Source organism: Rhincodon typus, chromosome 7 (genome assembly GCF_021869965.1).
Source record: "Rhincodon typus isolate 14 chromosome 7, sRhiTyp1.1, whole genome shotgun sequence".
NCBI lineage: Eukaryota > Metazoa > Chordata > Chondrichthyes > Orectolobiformes > Rhincodontidae > Rhincodon > Rhincodon typus.
Window position 1 is genome coordinate 3,512,839 of NC_063338.1, and position 24,939 is coordinate 3,537,777.

A 24,939-nucleotide genomic window follows, 5' to 3' on the forward strand; every position below is an offset into this window, starting at 1 on the left:
GAAGAAAACTGAAGAAGGGTCTAGGCCCGAAACGTCAGCCTTCCTGGTCCTCGGATGCTGCTTGGCCTGCTGTGTTCATCCAGCTCTACACCTTGTTATCTCAGATTCTCCAGCATCTGCAGTTCCTACTATCTCCAACACCTACATCCTTGCATCGGTGGCGACATTGAATTGTTTCAAAATATTTGGTGTGGCTAAAACTGGTGCAGTGGTTAACACTGCTTTTAAATTCTCAAATGCCTCCTGGCATTATTCTGTCCATTGAAATTTCATGTTTTTTTTAACAAATCCGTCAATGGTGTTACTACAGTTCGGTACAAATTTCCAGTAAAATCTGCTCAGCCCTAAAAATTCTAGCACTTCCTTCTTTAAGAATGGTCTTGAAAATTCCTTGATGGCCTTTGTCTTCATATTCCTCAATGTCATCTGTCTGTATCCAACGTTGTGCCCTAAGAATGTCACTTCCACCTTCACAAATTCTGTTTTTGCCAAGTTTATGACCAACTTTGCTTTCCATAGTCTCTCAAAGAGCTCTGTCAAATGCTCCATGTGATCATTCCATGAATAACTGAAGATTACTAAGTTATCTATATAGACAGCACAATTAGTCAATCCTGCAACAACTGTTCATAAGACTTTCAAAAGTGGCTGGTGCATTTTTCATTCCAAAGGGCGTTACTTTAAATTGATATAGCCCATTTACATAGAAACATTGAAGATAGGAGCAGGAGGAGGCCATTTGGCCCTTCATCATGATCACGGCTGATCATCCATTCAACTCATTTGCCGAATCCTGCTTTCTCCCCATAACCTTTGATCCCATTCGCCCCAAGTGCTATATCTAGCTGCCTCTTGAATACTTTCAGTGTTTTGGCATTAACTACTTCCTGTGGTAATGAATTCCACAGGCTCACCATTCTTTGGGTGAAGAAATGTCTCATTTCCACCTTAAATGGTCTACCACGAATCTTCAAACTGTGACCCCTGGTTCTGGACACACCCACCACTGGGAACATCCTCCCTGCACCCTGTAGAGTCCTATTAGAATTTTATAACTCTCTATGAGATCCCCCCTCATCCCTCTGAACACCAGCAAAAACAATTCTAACCTAGCCAAATAAAAACTGAAAAAAAATGCAGATGCTGTAAATCAGGAACAAAAACAGAAGTTGCCAGAAAAGCTCAGCAGGTCTGGCAGCATCTGTGAAGAAAAAAATCAGTTAACATTTCGGATCCGGTGACCCTTCCTCAGAACTGATGGTAGCTGGGAAAACATCAGTTTATAGGCAGAAAATAGGGAGGGGGATGGGGTAGGGAGTAAATGATAGGATAAAGGATATTTTTTCCTCGCTATTCATTTCTGGGATGTGGGCATCGCTGGCTGGCCAGCATTTCTTGCCCATCCCTAGTTGCCCTTGAGAAGGTGGTGGTGAGCTGTCTTCTTGAACCACTGCAGTCCTCCTGCTGTGGGTAGATCCACAATGCTATTAGGGAGGGAATTCCAGGATTTTGACCCAGCAACAGTGAAGGAGCGGTGATATATTTCCAAGTCAGGATGCTGAGTGACTTGGAGGGGAACCTGGAGGTGGTGGTGTTCCCATATGTCTGATGCCCTTGTCCTTCTAGATGGAAGTGGTCATGGGTTTGGAAGGTGCTGTCTGAGGATCACAGAATAGATCATAAAATCCCTACAGTGTGGAAACAGGCCCTTCGGCCCAACAAGTTCATACAGACTCCCAGAACATCCCACCCAGACCCATCCCCCTGTAACCCACCTAATCTACACATCCCTGAACACTATGGACAATTTAGCACGCACAATCCACCTAGCCTGCACATCTCTGGACTGTGGGAGGAAACCGGAGGACCTGGAGGAAACCCATGCAATCACGGGGAGAATGTGCAAACGCCACACAGACAGTCACCCAAGGGTGAAATCGAACCCAGGTTGCTGGCGCGATGAGGTAGTAGTGCTAACCACTGAGCCACCATGAATTTCTGCAATGCATCTTGTAGATGTACACACTGCTGCTACTGAGCGTTGGTGGTGGAGGGAGTGAATGCTTGTTGATGTAATGCCAATCAAGTGGGCTGCTTTGTCCTGGATGGTGTCAAGCTTCTTCAGTATTGTCGGGCTGCACTCATTTAGGCAAGTGAGGAGTACTCCATCACACTTCTGCTTTGTGCCTTGTAGATGGCGGACAGGCTTTGATAAGGCAGGAGGTAAATTACTTGCCGCAGTATTCCTAGCTTCTGGCCTACTCTTGCAGCCGCTGTATTAATGTGGTGAGTCTAGTTGAGTTTCTGGTCAATGATAACCCCCAGGATGTTGATAGTGATAACAACTCCATTGAATGTCAAGGGGTGGTGGTTAGATTGTCTCTTATTGGTGATGGTCATAGTCTGGCATTAGTGTGGCGCAAATGTCACTTGCCAATTGTCAGCCCAAGTCTGGATATTGTCCAGATCTTGTTGCATTTGAACATGGACTGCTTCAGTATCTGAGAAGTCACGAATGGTGCTGAACATTGTGCAATCATCTGCGAACATTCCTACTTCTGACCTTATAATGGAGGGAAGGTCATTGATGAAGCAGCTGAAGATGGTTGGGCCTAGGACTCTACCCTGAGGAACTCCTGCAGAGATGTCCTGGAGCTGAGATGATTGACCTCCAACAACCACGTCTATTAGCCGGTGTGTCAGGTATGACTCCGCCCACTGCAGAGTTGCCCCCGATACCCATTGAATCCAGTTTTGCCAAGGCTCCTTGATGCCACACTCTGTCGAATGCAGCCTTGATATCAAGGGCTGTCACTCTCATCTCATCTCTGGAATTCAGCTCTTTTGTCCATGTTTGAACCAAGGCTGTAATGAGGTCAGGAGCTGAGTGGCCCTGGCATCACCAAACAGGTCATTTCTGAGCAGGTGCTGCTTGATAGCACTGTTGATGATACCTTCCATCACTTCACTGAAGATTGAGAGGAAACTGACAGGGCAGTTATTAGCCAGGTTGGATTTGTCCTGCTTTTTGTGTACAGGACATACTTGGGCAATTTTCCATATTGTCAGGTAGATACCAGTGTTTGTAACTGTACTGGAACAGCCTGGCTAGGGGAGCGGCAAGTTCTGGAGCACAAGTCTTCATTACTATTGCCAGAATGTCGTCAAGTCCCGTAGCCTTTGCAGTATCCAGTGTCTCCAACCATCTCTTGATATCACGTGGCATGAACTGAATTGGCTGAAGACTGGTATCTGTAATGCTGGGACCACTGGAGGAGGCCGAGATGGATCATCCACTCAGCATTTCTGGCTGAAGATTGCTGCGAATGCTTCAGCCTCATCCTTTGCACTGATGTGCTGGGCTCTTCTATCATTAAGGATGGGGATATTTATGGAGCCTCCTCCTCCAATGAGTTGTTTAATTGACCACCACCATTCACGACTGGATGTGGCAGGTCTGTAGAGCTTAGATCTGATCCTCTGGTTGTGGGATCGCTTAGCTTAGACTATTATTTGCTGCTTTCCCTGTTTGGCGTGCAAGTAGTCCTGCTTGGTGGCTTCACCAGGTTGATACCTCATCTTCAGGTATGCCTAGTGTTGCTCCTGGCGTGCCCTCCAGCACTCTCCATTGAACCAGGGTTGATCCCCTGGTTTGTTGGTAATGGTTGAGTGGGAGATATGCCAGGCCATGAGATTACAGATTGTTCTGAAATACAATCCGAAGAGAGAGAAGAACAGTTGGATAGACAAAGCAGTTGATAACGATCTGGCTAGGAGGGTGAATAGCTGTTAATGGGGCTGTTAGTAACTAACAATAGATAGTGTGTAATGGCAGACTATGTGATAATATCGTCTGGTGTGTAGGGTAGGGGGCTAGGACAATGGAGAATTTAGGCCCCAAAATGATTGAACACGATATTGAGTCCAGAGAGCTGGAGGTCTCCGGAAAATGAGGTGTTGTTCTTCCAGCTTGCATTGAGCTTACTGGAACACTGCAGCAAAGATGTTGGCCAAGGAACAGGATGGTGTGTTAAAATGGCAGGCAACTGGAAGCTCAGAGCAGCACGGTGGCTCAGTGGTTAGCACTGCTGCCTCTCAGCACCAGAGACCTGGGTTCGATTCTACCCTCGGGTGACTGTCTGTGTGGAGTCTGTACATTCTCCCCGTGTCTGCATGGGTTTCCTCCGGGTGCTCCGGTTTCCTCCCACAGTCCAAAGATGCGCAGGCTAGGTGGATTGGCCATGCTAAATTGCTCTTAGTGTTCAGGGATGTGTAGATTAGGTGGGTTATAGGGGGATGGGTCTGGGTGGGATGCTCTGACGGTCAGTGTGGACTTGTTGGGCCTAAGGACCTGTTTCCGCACTGTAGGAATTCTATAATTCTATGAAATGTAGCTCTACCAACACTCAAGAAGTGTTGTCAAAGCAACCTGCTTGACTGGCACCAATACCCATGTCTTCCACCACTGAAAGTCAGTAACAGCTGTGAGAGCTACAAGTTGCACTGCAGAAATTTCCCAAGATGCTGAAACAGCACCTTCCAAACCCATCCACTTAGTTCCGTTTGGAAGGTCAAGGGCAGTAGATACATAGGACACCAACACCTGAAGTTCCCCTCCAAGCCATTCACCATCCTGACTTGGAAATATATTGCCATTCCTAAACTGACAATGTGTCAAAATCCTGGAAATCCCTCCCTAACAGCATTGTCAATCAACTGACAGCACGTGGACTGCAGTGGTTCAAGAAGGCAGCTCACCACTGCATACATAAGGATGGACAATAAATGTTATCTAGCCAGTGACACTCATGTCGCACAACTGAAGTTAAAAAAAAAACCTCCTTGCCCACGTTTGACCAGAAGCCATAAAACTTTACATTCATGGGGTCTGTATTCAATGTTGAGGGGCCCCAAATCAACTCCTTTATGACTATATACCATTGTGCTGCCAATGAACAGGACATACCAGGAGTGATGGTGGTAGATAGTGTCTTTAACAATTCCCATCTGTAGGGTGTGATTCCACATATATCACTATCAGGCAGCTCCTTGACTAGCATGTAGCCCTGAATATGTTAGCAAGAAGGACTTTACAGGGTCTGCAGGAGTGGCTTTGCCTCAGTTGTTTCCAGTCCCTGGATTGAGGCTGGGTAATATGTGCAGTTTCATTCATTTTTTACTTTGTTGAAGTTTAACATCACTGAATGTCTTGTTAGGCTATTTCAGAGGAAGTTAAGAATCAATCACATCACTCTAGGTCTGTAGTCATATGTACGGCAGAGCAGGTGAGGATGGCAGGTTTTTCTTCTCCGTTTGGTTGTTTATGACAACAAACAATGTTTTCATTGGCAGCCCTGTTGTGTGAAACTTTACATTCCAGAATTATCAATTCAATTTTAAGTTTTTCCAGCTGACATGGTGGGATTTGAACCCATGTTCCCTGTTGGATTATCAGTCCAGTGATTTTACATACTACTAACATAACCACCATAAGGACTACATATATTCGTTCAGAATATAAATTGGAAAGAAAATGGAAGTTTTGGCACTGCTGTGTTGCAGAGAATGAACCAGTTGTTTTTAAAACAACTCAAATGTTAAAAGTAAATCTACAGATGTTCACTTATTGGTTACACTTTTGGAGCACCTGGATTTGATACTTCTGGTAGTCAAGACAGCAACAAATGCTTTTGGGCTGAAAAACCTAGCAACAAATTTTGGATAGGTAAGTTGCAGTTTGTCACAGAACTGAGAGGGGGCAGTTCCACTCATACCTCCAGAAAGGTTGTAAGCTAATACAGGTCACAACCTCAGAGTGGAGGAAAACTTGCATACAAAGACCCCGAAAGGAAGAACTTCTAACTCATGCAAAGTCCTAGGTCCAACTGACCAGAAGCTGAATTGAGGAGCTTCTACGATCAATAACAATGTGAAATCATCACCAAAAATCAAAAGGACTTTGAAAAAGTCATGACATTCCATCCTTGTTATTTGGACTCTACTTACACAGAATGTTTTTCCTTTTTACCTATGTTTCCACCTATTATATTTCTGGAAAACTGTCTTGTCTGTCTTGTTTATGAATGAGTGTATCAGTGTTTGGATTTAAAGGGGTTATAGCTTAAGTTTGCACAGTTAATAATCTGTTTTGCCACTTGTTAAAAATGATAAGCTTGTTTGTAATAAGTAAGGTTTGTCTTCTTGTTTAATTGATAAACTTCGTTAGAGTTTGTTTTGTCCTGGACAACAGTAAAAAGTCATGTCAATTACTTGTCTTAGTGATTCAGTTATTTATACACTTATGGCAGATTGTGAATCGGTGGTGCTTGACGATCAGCATACTCTTCCTATCAGGGTCACAACACCACTTTACTGTTGCATAAGGTATTTGGTTCTGAAAGGTCTAATGCTGAGCAGTCCATTAATCTCCACTCAATGTGATAAAGTCATAACATCATGGGTTTGGGAAACAGATCTGAATCTTTAAGGAGATAGTTCTACCATCTAGGTCTCCTCATACTATAGTAACAATGTATATGATACCAATGTAACATGTATCTGATTGCTATCATGCAATAAACTGCATCTTGTTTAATTCAAGACCCCTTTCTCTTTAGGCTACTCATGGTTTTCCTCTACAACAGTAGACAAAGCAGGCCCTGTAGATCCTAAAAGGAGGATGGTGGCAGCAAATCTACCTTATGGAAACTGAGAATCCAGTGAGCTCATACAATATGATGGACTGTGGTGAGGATTCAGCACAGAACATTTAACACCTCACACCACTAGTCACAAAATTCTAATCGCCTAACTCAAAATAACCTCCTGTTAGAAGCCAAGTTCTCAAGGTCAAAATTTGCAAAAGAAATTTTACCCCTCACTGTTCATACAGAGTTCAAGTGGACATGGAATAAACATTTCTATACAGAAACTTTCCCTACATTACAACAGTGCCTACACTTCAAAAATACTTCATTTGTTGTGAAAAGCCTTGGGACTCCCTATGATTATGCAATGTAAACATCAAAATCAATTTTTTTCTTATTTACCAATACTCGTGGCAAAAATTCTAGCAGGGATGGAGTAGTTCCATCAAATGTTCACAGTATCATAACTCAGTACTGAAGTACTAATAGCAGCATACCCTGAAAATTAAAGTAACAAGCCTTAATATTTTTACTGGAGTGAACTAATGACAGCATTAAGCCTTTATACTACTGAAGAACTCGACTGAAGTACACATAGAAATCAATGCAGCACAAATACCAGTATTTGGCCATGGAAGCCGTAGCTGAATCCAGTCGTCGTTCTTTATGCAACTGCAGACAGCTGTCAACGAATGCTCTCCCCACACAAGTCTGTGTCTTTATTTCTGCCAGTTTATGCTGCACAGTCTACAAGTGAAAGGAAGAAGAACCCCTTACCATAATTTCCAGAGCATTGTCTCATGATTAGATAGCAAATTGGTAACAGCATTTCTAATACTTCATCGTAAGATTTCAGATAAATTAAAGATTATCTTAAGTGTCAACAACAGCTGTTTCACTTAATTTTAAAAATTGCTCATCAAACAGAAAGCAAATAAAAAGCAATCTTTAGTTAGCTGACAAGAACTAAATTTTTATTTCATTATGCTTTATCCTCCCCTCCAAAGTTAATTGTGGTGGAATGCTTGAATTGCCTTGACAATGACATTTCAATTTGTTAGATCAACTCCTTGCTTATAAAAGATCAAAAAATAAGCTTGAGCAAGCCATTTGGCATACTGAACTTGTTCTATCATTCAATATGATCAAAGTTGATTATCTATCTCAAAAGGCCTTTTTGGCCCCATTCCTCTTGATCATTCAGAGCTTTTGTGTTAGTGTCAGATTGAAGTCTATCACAATCATTTTCCAAAGGAAATTAAAAATCCACAAAAGTCACATACACTACAAGGTCCTAGATTTATCTTCCAGTTCATGCCGGGCACAAAGGGCAACAGAATAGGAACAATGGGAATAATTGGTGGTCCCATTTCCAAACAAAGTTCAAGGCTAGAAAGTCCATCAAGATTTTGTACAAGACCGATCACAGCGATACTGCCCATAGAGATGGAACAGTGAGCAAATATTCATTGTCAAAGTTCACACATAAAGATTGATTATTTGAATAAATTATTGAAGTGTTTCTGGCAACTATGTAACTACTCAAAACCCTTGATGAAGAAGGATTAAAAGAAACACAATAATTCCAGAAATAGATACCATGTGGAAATCCACATCCCATTTCTGAGCAAAGAAAAAGGTTTATCATTTTAATGGAAAGTTTTCACAAATGTAAGAACCAATCTCTTTCACAACATTATTGTTAAGAATTCGTCAAATTCAATGTCAATTGCTGCAAACTAACCAGTTTGTCAAATTCTGTTCATTCACCAAACTTTTAATTTCATACAATCTTATTATCTCTTCCAGAAGTGAACATTAAATTTAGTTGACTGATTTTCTTGAATGTCATAGAATATAAACTCACCTGCAAATCAGCAACAGTTTTTCCAAAAGCCTTTCTCTGTCTCACATACTTTCTAGTTTCCTCAAACATGAATTCACAGTTTGCAAGAGCCATGTCTGCAATCAGCAATCGTTCCTTTAAACACACGGAGTTACACTTTATTTCAGACAAGAATAAAATGCAATAGAATTCACCATATTAAGTCAACCATCCATCGCAGATGATACAAAAAGAAATCAGTGGGGGGATAAATAGTTACGAGGATAATCTTAGATTATAGAAGGATATAGATGAGCTGGTTAGATGGCTGATGAGTGGCAAATGGAATTTAATCTGGATAAATGTGAGGTGATGCATTTGGGCAGGACAAACAAGACAAGGGAATACATGATTAACAATAGGATCCTGGGAAGTACCAAGGATCAGAGGGACGTTGGTGTGCATGTATACTGGTCCCTTAAGGTATCTGGACAGATGGATAAAAGGCCAGGCCACAACCAGAATATTGTGTGCCATCCTGGGATAGCACTGGAGAGGGAGAAGAGGTGAAATACCAGGATGTTGCCAGGTTTCAATTCTGAAGAGAGGTTGGGCAGACTGGGTTGCTTTTCTTAGAGCAGAGAAGACTGAGAGGGACATGGCTGAGATGTATAAAATTATGGGGACATAGGGTACTCGGAAAGAAATTTTTCACTTGATGGAGGGATCATTGACCAGTGGCATACGTTTAAGAGAAGGGGCAGAAGGTTTAGAGAAAATGTGGGGAAAAACATTTTCACTCAGAAGGTGGTGGAAATTTAGAACTCTCCAAGGTTGGTAGAGGCAGAAATCCTCATAACACTTAAGTATTTAAATATATTCCTTGCCATTTCAAGTGCACAAGGTTTTGGCCAAGTGTGGAAAATATGATTAGAATAGGTGGTTATTTTTGACTAGTGCAGACGCAATGGGCCGAATGGCCTTTTTTGCCTGTGCTGCAGATCTCTAAAATAGATTCTATCTTAATTACATCTTATAAGCAGAACACTTCAACATAGGCAGCATAGGTCAAATTATACTCTTTTGTGCATTTGGGAAACATAAATTTCATGGCAGGTTATACCAAGATGCGTGGTCCATTGTACCCTGAAGGTGGCAACGCAGGTGGATAGAGTGGTCAAGAAGGCATACTGCATGCTTTCATTCATCGGATGGGGTATTGAGTACAAGATTTGGCAGGTTATGTTACAGTTGTATAGGACTTTGGTTCGACCACATTTGGAATACTGCGTACAGTTCTGGTCACCACATTACCTAAAGGATGTGGATGCTTTGGAGAGGGTGCAGAGGAGGTTCACCAGGATGTTGCCTAGTATGGAGGGCGCTAGCTATGAAGAGAGGTTGAGTAGATTAGGATTATTTACATTAGAAAGACAGAGGTTGAGGGGGGACCTGATTGAGGTCTACAAAATCACGAGAGATATAGACAGGGTGGATAGCAAGAAGCTTTTTCCCCAGAGTGGCGGACTCAATTACTAGGGGTCACGATTTCAAGGTGAGAGGGGAAAAGTTTAAGGGAGATATGCATGGAAAGTTCTTTACGCAGAGGGTGGCCGGTGCCTGGAACGCGTTGCCAGTGGAGATGGTAGAGGCAGGCACGATAGCATCATTTAAGATGTATCTGGACAGATACATGAATGGGCAGGGAGCAGAGGGATACAGTTCCTTGAAAAATAGGCAACAGGCTTAGACAGAGGATCTGGATCGGCGCAGGCTTGGAGGGCCGAAGGGCCTGTTCCTGTGCTGTAATTTTCTTTGTTCTTTGTTCTAAGATCATCTAAAACTGGACAATGCAGAAGTCCAAATCTATGCTGTATTTTAAAAAGTGTTGCAAATGATGGTCATTTAAAGGTGCTTCAATTGTTCTTTTCCATCACTTTCCTTGCTTTGCAATTTTGCCTGTATTTTCTCAGTGTCAAGCTTGGTAACTTCTTCAGACAAGTCCACCTCTTTCCATAGATGCCAGAGACTTGTACTTCACAATTCAGATGATAAACTGACTGACTAATACTGAGCATGTCAACTCTTACTGGAGGGTGAATCACTGGACAATGGTAGACCCATGGTACATTTCTGATATATCGTTCGAGCAAAAACGTAAAGAGAGAAAGAGGAAATGAACAGCAGTTGGTGCGGTCAATAAACAGAAGAGGTTGCAGGTTCTTTATGAACTACCATAAAAATGTAGGTCAATTAAAATGATCATGGCTGATCAACACTCCAATGCTTTTTACCCACCTCATCCCTACAACCCTGTAATGAAAAAAACTATCAATCTCTAAACATACTAGAAGACGCAGCCTCCATGGCCTTCTGTATAGAGAATTCCAAAACTTCATAACCCTCTGACTAAAAAGACTACCTCATTTATATAAATGATTTGGATATGAATATGGGAGTGTGGTTAGGAAATTTGCAGATGACACCAAAATTGGTGGTGTAGTAGACAGTGAAGAAGGTTATCTCAGAGTACAACGTGACCTTGATCAGATGGGCAAATGGGCTGAGGATTGGCAGATGGAGTTTAATTTAGATAATGTGAGGTGCTGCATTTTGGTAGGGCAAGTCAAGGCAGGACTTATACACCTAGTGATAAGGTCCTGGGGAGCATAGCCAAACAAAGAGACCTTGGGGTGCAGATTCATAGTTCCTTGAAAGTGGAGTCCCAGGTAGACAGGATAGTGAAGAAGGCATTTAGTACACTTGCCTTTATTGGTCAGTGCATTGAGTATAGGAGTTGGGAGGTCATGTTGCAGCAGTACAGGGCATCGATTAGGTCACTTTTGGAATACAGCGTTCAATTCTTGTCTCCCTTGTGAAACTTGAAAGGATTCAGAAAAGATTTACAAGGATGTTGCCATAGTTGGAGAGCTTGAGCTACAGAGAAAGGCTGAATAGGCTGCAGCTATTTTCCCTGGAACGTCGGAGGCTATGGAGTGACCTTTTGAAGTTTATAAAATTGTGAAGGGCATGGATAAGGTGAACTGTCAAGGTCTTTTGCCCAGGGTAGGAAGTCCAAAACTAGAAGGCAGAGATTTAAGGTGAGAGGGGAAAAATTTAAAAGGGACCTCGGGGGCAACTTTTTCCACACAGAGTGGTGTCTGTATGGAATGAACTGCCAAAGGTGGTGGAGGAGGCTGGTAAATTACAACATTTAAAAGGCATTTGGATGGGTATATGAAGAGGAAGGGTTTAAGAGGGATATGGGCCAAATGCTGGCAAATGGGACTAGATTTATTTAGGATATCTGGTCGGCATGGACGAGTTGAATATAATTAATTGTTTGGCTGCTATCTGACTGCAGCAGTCTGACAGCTGTACTTGCAGGGTTCTCTCTCTGATGGAAATTTTTTAGAAATTTGTTTGGCTTTTGCAAATATCTCTTTTACCAGACATCAAAGGCCTCACCATATGACCGCGCATGAATTGTTGAGTCATAGAGTAGTTTACAGTCAGTCCCACTCCCTAGCTCAGTTACTACAGCTTTATTTCCTTCCTGTTGTAATCCTTTTGAAATCATTTGTCGTTTCTGCATCCATCCACATTGGCTGTTTGTTCCAGGTCATAACCATACATTGTGCTCCTTACATTCTCCTGCTTTCCTTGCCAACATCTTATATCTGTATCCCATCATCTTTGTTCTATAAGCTATTAAGAGTTTATTATTATTTACGTTGCCTAAACGTGTCATAATCTATCAAATCCCACCCAATTTCCCATGCTCCATGAACAACAATCTTACCCTTTCTAACCTAACTTTGTAACTAAACCCAAACCCCTCCCCCACAATGCTGAAACTGTTGGATTTATCTTTGTGGAGTTTCACAAGGACCTTCAGAAGTCTGATGATTAGAACTGAACACAACATAATGGCTGAGAGGCTGCCAAACCTCGGTACAGAGTGTCAGACCATATTATACAGTCAGGTACTGCTGCTACTTAAACCTATGACTTCCTGCTAAAGATGAGTGTGACTACTTGAGTCAGTAATACAAATTTTTTTTGTTAAAAAATAGAAATATTTGGGATGGAAAAGTCAAGCTGAGAGTATGACAGAGATTTAAAATTACAGGGTCCCAAAGCGCAGGTTCATTCTTGAAAGCATTCTGAATTTGGATTACTGTAGTATTCTAATGAAGTTCATGTAATGGGTTATAATGTGGATAAAACCATATACTGATTTAAGTTTCATTTGTACTTCTATATTGTGTGTGTCAATAAGGGAAAGAACTTAGTTTCATTTCTGAGTTCTGATAGTGGTGTTGAGAGACTGGAAATGTGTTTATATACATTTAAATTAGGTCCTTTCTTATAAAACAAAAACCTTGAGGTGATTAGTTCAGTACTTTAGAAAAACAAGGGCAGAAGAATTGGGCTGTTATTTAGCATCAAGGTGTCCTTTGATACAGAAAGATAGAGGCAGAATAGTTTTGCTTTAGAAAGAGTGAACCTTCCAGATGGTCAGAGAGTGTGCAAGTTTCTTTCAGATCAGTGCAGATTATTCAGGTAGAAAAAAGTTTATAGAACATAGACCAAAGAACAAAAGAGAAGTATGGCACAGGAACAGGCCCTTCAGTCCTCCAAGCCTGTGCCAATCATCATGCACTAACTAAACTAAAAAACAAACCTTCTGCCTTTATTCGGTCCATATCTCTCTATTCCCTCCCTATTCATGTAACCATCCAGATGCCTCTTAAATGTCGCCAATGTGTCTGCTTCCACGACCTCCTCTGGCAGTGCATTCCAGGCTCCTATCACTCTTTGTGTGAAAAACTTTCCTTGCACATCTCCCTTAAACTTTTGCCCTCTCACCTTGAACCTGTGCCCCCCTTGTAATTGAAACTTCAATCCTGGGAAAAGGCCTCTGACTATCCACCCTATCTATGCCTCTCATAATTTTGTAGACCTCTATCAAGTCTCCTCTCAGTCGCCATCTTTCCAGTGAAAACAGTCCTAGTCTTTTTAACCTTTCCTCATAACCAATGCCCTCGAGATTGGGCAACATCCTGGTGAACCTTCTCTGCACTCTTTCCAAAGCTTCCATATCCTCTTGGTAATGTGGCAACCAAAACTGCACAAAATACTCCAAATGCGGCCTAACAAGGGTTTTATATAGATGCAACACATTTTACCAACTCTTGTACTCCATGCCTCGGCCGATGAAGGCAAGCATGCCATATGTCTTCTTAATCACTTTGGCCACCTGTGTTGCCACTTTTAGGGAACTATGGACCTGCACGCCCAGATCTGTCTGTATGTTAATTTTCCCAGGGGTTCTGCCATTAACAGCACAATTCACGCTTAAATTTGATCCTCCAAAATGCATCACCTCGCATTTGGCTGGATTAAACTCCGTCTGCCATTTCTGTGCCCAAGTCACCAATCTATCTATATCCTGTTGTATCCTTTCACAATCATCAGCACTATCAGCAACTCCACTAATATTCATACCATCTGCAAACTTACTCATCAGACCACCCACATTTTCCTCCAGATCATTTACATATACTACAAACAACAGAGGACCTAAGACTGATCCCTGTGGAACACCAGTAGTTACCGGTCTCCATTCTGAAAAACACCCTTCCACCGCTACCCTCTGTCTTCTATGACCAAGCCAGTTTTGTATCCATCGAGCCAACGACCCCAAATCCTAACTGATTTTAGTTGTTGTACCAGTCTGCCACGTGGGACTTTATCAAATACCTTACTAAAGTCTACATAAACTACATCCACAGCTCTTCCCTCATCAATTATCTTTGTCACTTCTTCAAAAAAATTCAATCAGGTTGGTGAGACATGACCTTCCCTGTATGAAACCATGCTGCCTGTTGCTAACTAGTCCATTTTCTTCCAAATATGCATACATCCTATCCCTCAGTATCTTCTGCAAGAGCTTCCCCACCGTAGATGTCAGAATCACCGACCTATAATTTCGTGGATTATCCCTGCTTCCTTTCTTAAACAAGGGAACAACATTGGCTAATCTCCAGTCCTCTGGCACCTTACCTGTGGTCAAGGAAGATGTGAAGATATCTGCTAATGCCCCAGCTATTTCTTCCCTTGCCTCTCGCAGTAACCTGGGATAGATCCCATCTGGCCCTGGAGACCTGTCTACCTTAATGCAATTTAGAATACCCAAAACTTCCTCCTTTAATACATTGACACTCTCTAGAGTATTCACACACTCATCCCTGATCTCAATATCAGTCATGTCCTTCTCCTCGGTGAATACCGATATAAAGTATTTATTAAGGATCTGTCCCACTTCCTGTAGCTCCACGCATAACTTCGCTCTTTTGTCCTTGAGGGGGCCTACTCTTTCACTTGCTTCCCTCTTTCTTCTAATATATGCATAAAAAGCCTTGGGATTCTCCTTGACCCTATTTGCTAAAGACATTCCATGGCTCCTTTTGGCCTTCCTAATTCTGCCTTATAGGAACAACATTGCAATTTAATAAACTCCAGAAGAAATGGAGCAGGAGAAAAGAAGTCAGGAGGAGAAATCTCCAGAACCACAAAGCTATGGAAAAGGAGTTTAATGAATCTATGTTAAGGAATAAGTAAGCTGTGTTAACAATTTCTTAATCAGTCTCAAGGACAGGGATCAACTAAAAAAGGTAATACTGATTAAATACAGAGGTTTGCCATAAAAGAATCAAGTACAGCCCTGCCAACTGAACATGGAAAACAAAATGACCTTTAACTGAGATTATGGAATCTAAGACCATAAAATATCAGAGCATAATTAGGCTATTCAGCATATTGAGTCACACCGCCATTCAGTCATGGCTGATATGTTTCTCAATCCCGTTGTCCTGCCAACACCCTATAATCTTTGATCCCAACATGGACCCCTGTGGAACTCCAGTAGTCAGCATCTGCCATTCTGAAAAAGACCCCTTTAACCCCACTCTCTGCCTTCTGTCAGTCAGTCAATCCTGTATCCATGCCAGTTCCTTCCCCCTAACACCATGGGCTGTTCTGGAAATTGAAATAGATCCCGTCCACTGGCTCTCCTTTGTCTAAGTTGCTCATTACCTCCTCAGAGAATTCAAACAGATCTGTCAGGCATGATTTCCCCTTAATGAAGCTGTGCTAACCATGCACTTGCAAGTATTCTGCAAACGTATCCTTAGTAATGGACTATAAAATTTTACCAATGACTGAGGTCAGGCTAACCGGCCTGTAGTTTCCCATCTTCTGCCTCCCTCCCTTCTTTAACTGGGATGGTTCACTGGCCATTTTCCAGTCCTCTACGACCCTCCCTGACTCCAGTGGTTGCCGAAAGTTCACCACCAATGTCTCCACAATCTATCTCTATCGCTTTCAGAACCCTGGGTGTAATCCATCCGGTCAGGGCGATTTATCCACCTTCTCAAAATTCCCCTGGAAACCCCTGCCATTGCTGCTCCACCATCTTCCTTGGTAGGTTCCCCTTCCAATCAACTCTGGTCAGCTCCTCCCACCTTTATGCAATTATAATACTGTTACATAAAAACCAAAAGAAGTATGGATGCTGTAAATCAAAATCAAAAACATAAGTTGCTGGAAAAGCAGGTCTGGCAGCATACGTGAAGAGAAATCAGAGTTTATGTTTCGGGTCCAGTGACCCTTACTCAGAATTATTCAGAACAGCTTGTGAGGCTTTTTTTTTTTTTAAAAAAAGAGTTGGAATGAAAGAAGCAGCCTGAATGGGTGGAATCAAGCTCTCATAGAAGCAGGGTTTTTAGTTTCAGCTTTCAGCAGTTATTCGGGTCTTGAAGCTGGATATAGAAGCTCTTATTCCTCTCTCTGTTATAGCTAGGGGTTATCTTCCTGCTGCTAGAATTGCACATCAGATAATCTATTATATTGAATTTGCCTTTGTATATGGGATGTTACTATTTTAGAATAGTTAATTAGTAGTAGTTAATGAATACATCACATTTCCAATGCCAGTGCTTGGGACATATTTTTTTTTCTGCAGCCCATAATAGAGGATCTGGTGGTCATATGAGCATACATAAGAATTAGGAGCAAAAGTAGGCTATTTAACCCCTCCAGCCTGCTCTGCCATTTAATAAGGTCATGGCCGATCTGCTTATGATTCAAATTCCACATTCCCGCCTATCCACGATCATCTTTGATTTCCCTTCCTAACAAGAATCTCTCCACTTCTGTCTTAAAAATACTGAATTACCCCAATTTCCTCAAGGCAAAGCATTCCAAAGTCACACAACCTTCTGACAGAAAACATTAGTAAGTTTGCAGATGACACCAAAATTGGAGGTGTAGTGTACAGCAAAGGTTACCTCAGAGTACAACAGGATCTTGATCAGATGGGCCATTGGGTCAAGGAGTGACGGATGGAGTCAAATTCAGATAAATGGGAGGTGTGCATTTTGGAGAGGCAAATCAGGGAAGGACTTGTACACTTAATGGTAAGCTCTGGGAAGTGTCGCTGAGCAAAGAGACCATAGTTCATTGAAAGTGGAGCTGCAGGTAAACAGGATTGTGAAGGTGGTGTTTGGTATGCTTGCCTTTATTGATCAGTGCATGGAATATAGGAGTTGGGAGGTCATGTTGCGGCTCTAGAGGACATTGGGTAGGCCACTTTTGTAAAACAGTGTGTAATTCTGGTTTCCCTGCTATAGGAAGGATGTTGTGAAAGTTGAAAGGGTTCAGAAAAGATTTACAAGGATGTAGCCAGGGTTGGAGGGTTTGAGCTATAGGAACAGGCTGAAATAGGTCGGGGCAATTTTCCCTGGAACGTCAGAGGCTGAGGGGTGGCCTCAGAGTTTTATAAAATCATGAGGGGCATGGATCAGATAAACAAGACAAAGTCTCTTCCCTGGGGCAGGGAGTCCAAAACTAGAGGGCATAGGTTTAAGTTGAGAGGGGAAAGATTTAAAAGGGATCTAAGGGGCAACCCTTTCCATGTAGAGGGTGGTGCATGTACGGAATGAACTACCAGAGGAAGTGGTGGAGGCTGGTCCAATTACAACATTTAAAAGGCATCTGCGTGGATACATGAATAGGAAGGATTTAGAGAAGGTAATGGGGCAAATGGGACTAGATTTAGTTAGGATATCTGATCGGCATGGACGAGTTAAACCGAAGCCTTACATGCTTTCCGTGCTGTACATCTCAATGACTCTATTTTTCCTTGTCTGGTCCTAAATAGGTGCTCCCGAATTCTGGACTGACACACAAGAGAAAACATCCTTTCCATGTCCAGCTTGTCAAGACCATTCAGGATCTAATACACTTTGATCACGTCACTCCTCATTCTTAAACTCCAGTGAAAACAAGCCCAGCCTGTCCAGCCTATCCTCATAAGACAACCCATTAATTCTAGACATCAGTCTAGCAAACCTCCTCTGACTCACCTCCAATGCAGTTAGATCCTTCCTTGAAAGGAGACAAAAACTATGCACAGTTTGAGGTGTGATCTCATCACTGCCCTTTATAAATGATGCACAGCATCTTTACTTGTATATTTAACTCCTACTGTAATTAAGGATAACATTCATTATTTTTTAAAATTACTTCCTCCATCTGCATATTAATATTTTGAGCACCAGAACACCTAAATCCCTCTGCAAATTAGAATTCTGCAGTCAGTCATTCTGTTTTAGCAATATTCTGCTTTTTATTCTTCCTGTGAAAATGAACAACTTCACATTTCCCACATTATACTTCATTACCAGATTTTTGCCCACTCACTCACCTGTTTCCATTCTTAAATCCTCTTCACAAAATGCTTTCCTATCTATCTTCACATCACCTGAAAATTTAGATAGCCTGCCTTTCTTTCATGTAAGTCATTGATATAAACTGCACAAGGTTTGTGGTCCACATTGGTATCAATCATATAGGTGAAACTAGGAAAAGGATTCTGCTGAGGGAGTATGAGCAGCTAGAGGGTTAAGTGTTAAATTACAAGGCAGAAGTTCAAAGGTAATAACCTCTACATTGTTACTTCAGCAACAAACGGGCAAGAGTTAAACAAAACTAGAGAGGCGAACATGTGGCTCAAATATTGATGTGTAGGAATTGGATTTTGATTCCTGGCATCTTCACCTTTCTGTGACCAGTGTTCTAGTGAACAACTAGCAAAGATGGGGCACATGAGGTGATTTCAAATGAAATAGCATGCAAGAGAGGGAGGATGAGGTTCAGGGAGATGGGATAAAGCAAAGGGAAACAAAATAATAGAACAACATAACAATTTAGCCAATGATTAACAGAGTTCATACAAGAAGGGATGGAACATACAAATGTAAGAACGCATAAACAGCTATGGCCAGAGATTATAACAATGATTAAAATCAGAGTTCAAGCAGAATGCACACAGAACTTCTAATAAAAGGGGTGATTGTTAAGACAAATAAATATAAATATTTATTTATATTTATCACAAATATAAAAAGAGATAGTAACAACTAAGAAGGGTCCCGACCTGAAATGTCAACTTTCCTGCTCCTCTGATGCTGGCTGGCCTGCTGTGCTCCTCCAGCTCCACACTGTGTTATATCTAGTTAAATATTTATTACCTGAATATGCATTACAGAGGTATGGTTGAAAGGTAGCAAAGGCTTGGATCTGAATGTTGAGTGGTATTTGACTTATCAAAATGACAAAAAGCTATGAAAAAGGCAGTGATGCAGCTCTGTTAATTAAGAATGGCATTAGTTCAATACTGAGAAGTGACCAAAATGTCATATCAATTTGGGTACAGATAAAAAAATAGCCAAGATAATAGGTTACTGTGGGCGTAGTTTATAAGCTCCCTATGGTGGTTTTACTATTGGGCACAGCACACAGGAAGAAAATAAATGAGACAATATGAAATATACTGCAATAATCATGTATAATTTTAACCGTGGTATAGTTTGGGGGAAAGGATTGGCAAAGGGAACCAGGAAAGTGAGTTTCTCCAGGATAATTTCTTAGAATAATACATTCAAGAGCAAACCGGAGAGTAGACTTTGTTAGAACTAGTCATGTGCAATAACTCAGGATTAATCAATAACCTTCTGATAATAAGCAATATGACAGGGTTAATCAGTAACCTCATGGTAAAGAAGTCTCTAGGCTACAATGATCACAGCATGATAAAACTTCATGTTCAGGTTGAAAAGAGAAAAAAGTGTGGATCCATAATGAGTGCTTTAAACCTAAATAAAGGTAACTATGAGAGTATGAAGGCAGTGCCAGGTAAGATGAACTGAGAAACTAGGTTAAAATATAAGAAGAGGGTTACAGTGGCAGATTTTTAAGGAAATACTTAATAACTCAAAAGATTTATGCAGTGCTAAAATATGACTCTTCGAGAAGGATGCATCAGCAGTGACTAAATAAGTTAAGGAGACTATTAAATTGAAAGAATGTACAAATCTGCAAAAATTAATGATAGATTAGACAGACCTTAAGAATCAGTAAAGAATTACTTTAAAGACTAGGGGCATATTTTTAAAAAAGACATGAGGGGCAAACTTTTTTTATTAAAACACAGACGGTGGTTCGCGTGTGGAATGAACTTCCTGAGGAAGTGGTGGTGCGGGCACAGTCACAACATTTAAAAGACACTTAGATAGGAATAGGAAAGGTTTGGAGAGATACTGGCCAGGAACAGACAGGTGGGACTAGTTTAGTCTAGGAGTATGTTCGGCATAGACTGGTTGGATTGAAGGGTCTGTTTCTGATGCTATAATAAAGAGATACAAAGCAGAGTGGTGAAAGAAAGGCAGCTAGTAATATAAAAAACAGATAAGAAGTGCTTCTACAAGTATTTAAATGCTAGGGCAACTAACAGTCATGTTGATCCTCTAGAGAGACAGTTTGGAAAATTTAAAATAGCAGAGGCTTTGATTAAGTATATGTGTGTGTTCATGGTAGAATACTTAGAAAAGTAGGAAAGATCATTTAAAATCAAGAGGTGATAGGGTGGGATGAATTTGAAACAATTACCATCACACCAGAGAAGAAGACCTCATGTATAATACACTATCAAGATCCCAGGATCAGATTATAGAATCCCTTCAGTGTGGAGGCCATTCAGCCCATCAAGTCTGCACTAACCCTCTGAAGAGCATCCCATCCAGACCCAGCTCCCTATAAGCCAGAAATCACAAAGGCTAGTCCACCTAGGCTGCACATCCATAGGCACTCAGACATTTTAGCATGGCCAATCCACCTAACTGCACATTCTAATAAGCTGTATCAGAAAAAAAACACTTATTTTTAAAATATATCCCCTAGTTTTACTCACCCCTAAAAGAGAAAAAAATCCTCTGGGTATTCACCCTATGTAGACCCCTCAAGATCTAATATATTCCAATCATACCACCTACAGAGATAGTAGGAACTGCAGGTGCTGGAGAACCTGAGATAACAAGGTATACAGCTGGATGAACACAGCAGGCCAAGCAGTATCAGAGGAACAGGAAGGCTGACGTTTCAGGCCGAGACCCTTCTTCAGAAATGGGGGAGGGGAAGGGGGATCTGAAATAAATATGGAGAGAGGGGGAGGCAGATAGAAGATGGATAGAGGAGAAAATAGGTGGAGAGGAGACAGACAGGTCAAAGAGGCGGGGATGGAGCCAGTAAAGGTGAGGGTAGGTGGGGAGTTAGGGAGGAGATAGGTCAGTCCAGGGAGGACGGACAGGTCAAGGGGGCGGTAGTAGGTAGGAGATGGGGGTGGGGCTTGAGGTGGGAGGAAGGGACAGGTTAGGGAGGCGGGGACAAGCTGGGCTGGTTTTGGGATGCGGTTGGGGGAGGGGAGATTTTGAAGCTTGTGAAGTCCACATTGATACCATTGGGCTGCAGGGTTCCCAAGCAAAATATAAGGTGCTGTTCTTGCAACCTTCGGGTGGCATCATTGTGGCACTGCAGGAGGCCCAGAATGGACATGTCGTCTGAGGAATGGGAGGGGGAGTTGAAATGGTTCGCAACCAGGAAGTGCAGTTGTTTAGTGCGAACCGAGCATAAGTGTTCTGCAAAGCGGTCCCCAAGCCTCCGCTTGGTTTCCCCGATGTAGAGGAGGCCACAACGGGAACAGCAGGTACAGTATACCATATTAGCAGATGTGCAGGTGAACATCTGCTTGATGTGGAAAGTCTTCTTGGGGCCTGGGATGGGGGCGAGGGGATAGGTGTAGGGGCAGGTGTAGCACTTCCTGCGGTTGCAGGGAAAAGTGCCAGGTGTGGTGGGGCTGGAGGGGAGTGTGGAGCGGACAAGGGAGTCACGGAGAGAGTGGTTCCTCCGGAAAGCAGATAAGGGTGGGGAGGGAAAAATACCTTTGGTGGTGGGGTCGGATTGCAGATGGCGGAAGTGTCGGACGATGATGCGTTGGATCCGGAAGTTGGTGGGTTGGTATGTGAGAACGAGGGGGATTCTGTTTTGGTTGTTATTGCGGGGAGGGGGTGTGAGGGATGAGTTGCGGGAAATGCGGGAGACACGGTCGAGGGCGTTCTCGACCACCGAGGAGGGGGGAGGTTGCGGTCCTTGAAAAACGAGGACATGTGAGATGTACGGGAGTGGAATGTCTCATCCTGGGAGCAGATGCGGCGGAGGCGAAGGCATTGGGAATAGGGGATGGCATTTTTGCAGGAAGGTGGGTGGGAGGAGGTGTATTATAGGTAGCTGTGGGAGTCGGTGGGCTTGAAATGGATGTCGGTTTCCAGGTGGTTGCCAGAGATGGAAACAGAGACATCCAGGAAGAAGACAGAGGTATCAGAGATGGTCCAGGTGAACTTAAGGTTGGGGTGGAAGGTGTTGGTGAAGTGGATAAACTGTTCGAGCTCCTCGTGGGAGCACGAGGCGGCGCCGATACTGTCATCAATGTAACGGAGGAAGAGATGGGGTTTAGGACCAGTGTAGCTACGGAAGAGGGATTGTTCCACATAACCTACAAAGAGGCAGGCATAGCTTGGGCCCATGCGGGTACACATGGCCACCCCCTTTGTCTGTAGGAAGTGGGAGGAATCGAAAGAGAAGTTGTTGAGGGTGAGGACGAGTTCGGCTAAGCGGATGAGGGTGTCAGTGGAGGGGGACTGGCCGGGCCTGCGGGACAGGAAGAAGCGGAGGGCCTCTAGGCCATCTGCATGGGGAATGCAGGTGTAGAGGGACTGGACGTCCATGGTAAAGATGAGGTGTTGGGGACCAGGGAATTGGAATTGGAGGAGGTGGAGGGCATGGGTGGTGTTACGGACATAGGTAGGGAGTTCCTGGTCCAAGGGGGAGAAAATGGAGTCGGGTTTCGTGGAGATAAGTTCGGTGGGGCAGGAGCAGGCGGAGACAATGGTTCAACCAGGGCAGTCAGGTTTGTGGATTTTGGGAAGGAGATAGAAGTGGGTGGTGCTGGGTTGGGGAACGATGAGGTTGGAGGCTGTGGGTGGGAGGTCACCTGAGGTGATGAGGTTGTGGATGGTCTGGGAGATGATGGTTTGGTGGTCGGGGGTGAGGTCATGATCAAGGGGGTGGGAGGTGGTGGTGTCGGAGAGTTGGCGCCTGGCCTCGGCGATGTAGAGGTCAGTCCGCCATACTACAACGGTGCCTCCTTTGTCCGTGGGTTTTATGGTGAGGTTGGGGTTGGAGCGGAGGGCGTGACATCAATCGCCTCAACCTCTCCCCCACAGAACGTGCAGCCCTCCGCTCCCTTTGCTCCAACCCCAACTAAACAACTGCACCTCCCAGTCGCGAACCATTTCAACTCCCCCTTCCATTCCTTAGACGACATGTCCATCCTGGGCCTCCTGCAGTGCCACAACGATGCCACCTGAAAGTTGCAAGAACAGCACCTCATATTCCGCTTGGGAACCCTGCAGCCCAATGGTATCAATGTGGACTTCACAAGCTTCAAAATCTCCCCTCCCCCAATCGCATCCCAAAACCAGCCCAGCTTGTCCCCACCTCCCTAACCTGTCCCCTGCTCCCACCTCAAGCCCCACCCCCATCTCCTACCTACTAACCTCATCCCACCCCCTCGACCTGTCCATCCTCCCTGGACTGACCTAACTCCCCACCTACACTCACCTTTACTGGCTCCATCCCCGCCTCTTTGACCTGTCTGTCTCCTCTCCACCTACCTTCTCCTCCATCCATCTTCTATCCGCCTCCCCCTCTCTCCGTATTTATTTCAGAACCCCCTTCCCCTCCCCCATTTCTGAAGAAGGGTCTCGGCCCGAAACATCAGCCTTCCTGTTCCTCTGATGCTGCTTGGCCTGCTGTGTTCATCCAGCTCTACACCTTGTTATCTTATATCACCTACAGATAACTGTTTAGTTTTGGTCTCCTTATTTGAAAAACATATAGTTGATTTAAAAGAAGTTCAGAAAAAGATTAATTCAATTCTTCATCCCAGGAATGAACTTACCTTATGAAGAAAGCTTGAATGGGTTAGGCTTATATTCATTGAAAGATGAGGGGTGATAATGTTGGAATTTAGAAGAAACAAGCAGCCTGTTTGACTTGGATGATGTTGAGCTTAGGTTCTGGAGTCGCACTTATTCAGCATACGGAGTGAGATCCAGCACTCTTGATTTGTGCCCTTTTTTGTATGCCTGCTGCAGTTTCTGGCAGACTCTCCAGCATGCCTCCTTGAACCAGGGTTGATTCCTAACTTGATGGTACTGGTAGTGAGGGATCTCTGGGCCTGAATTAGATTAAAATTGTATCCAGCCACAATTTGTATGTTGCAGATGGTCCACAGCTCTTTATAGATGTGCACTGCTAGATTTGTTGAGTCTATCCCACTGAGCATGGTATTTGTGTTACACAACAAGGTAGATGATGCCAGAACAGAAGTTGCTGGAAAAGCTCAGGAGGTCTGGCAGCATCTGCAAAGAAAAAAAAAGTCAGAGTTAACGGTTTGGGTCCAGTGACCCTTCCCAAGATGATTAACCTGTGGGACAGTCTTCCCAACTTTGATGTTAGTAAGGAGAACTTTGCAGAAATGACTAGGCAGGGTGTGTGAGCTATGTTTCTCCTGATGCGTAGGTCCATTTCATTTTCTTCTGATTCTTCTGGTCTGTGATAGTTTAGTACAAGTGGGTAGCTTGCTTGGTTATTTCAGATGGCAGTTAACAGTCATCCACATTATTATGGATCTGGAGTCACTGTAGGCCAGAGTAGAACAACAGATTTCCTCCCCTGAATGGCATTCATGAAGCAGATCGGGTTTTGCAAAAATCCGGTGTTTCATTATTAGGAGGCTAGCATTTTATTAGTTATTTGAATTTAAATTGGATAAGCTCAAGTCACTAATGACTTTATGAACCATCGGTCAATCTATAATGGCTTGTGTTTGAAAAAGTATTTCCTCAAACCATTTGAAAATCCAGTATATATGTCATAATTTATGATGTGATGGGGTTGGCACATCTGCAGTAGGTAAGAACAGCAGCTAGGAAATTACAATTA

General features: G+C 43.0%; 1 protein-coding gene across 1 annotated transcript in view; it reads right to left on the minus strand.

Moving 5' to 3' along the window:
- acadl (acyl-CoA dehydrogenase long chain) overlaps positions 1 to 24,939 on the minus strand; it is a 48,907-nt gene that overhangs the window by 14,310 nt on the left and 9,658 nt on the right. Inside the window, exons 3-6 of the mRNA XM_048598671.1 lie at positions 24,141 to 24,172; positions 23,894 to 24,003; positions 8,515 to 8,628; positions 7,267 to 7,394 (exon numbers count right to left, since the gene is read on the minus strand). Of these exons, the coding sequence (XP_048454628.1) occupies positions 7,267 to 7,394; positions 8,515 to 8,628; positions 23,894 to 24,003; positions 24,141 to 24,172 (384 nt within the window). The remainder of the gene's footprint in view (positions 1 to 7,266; positions 7,395 to 8,514; positions 8,629 to 23,893; positions 24,004 to 24,140; positions 24,173 to 24,939) is intronic.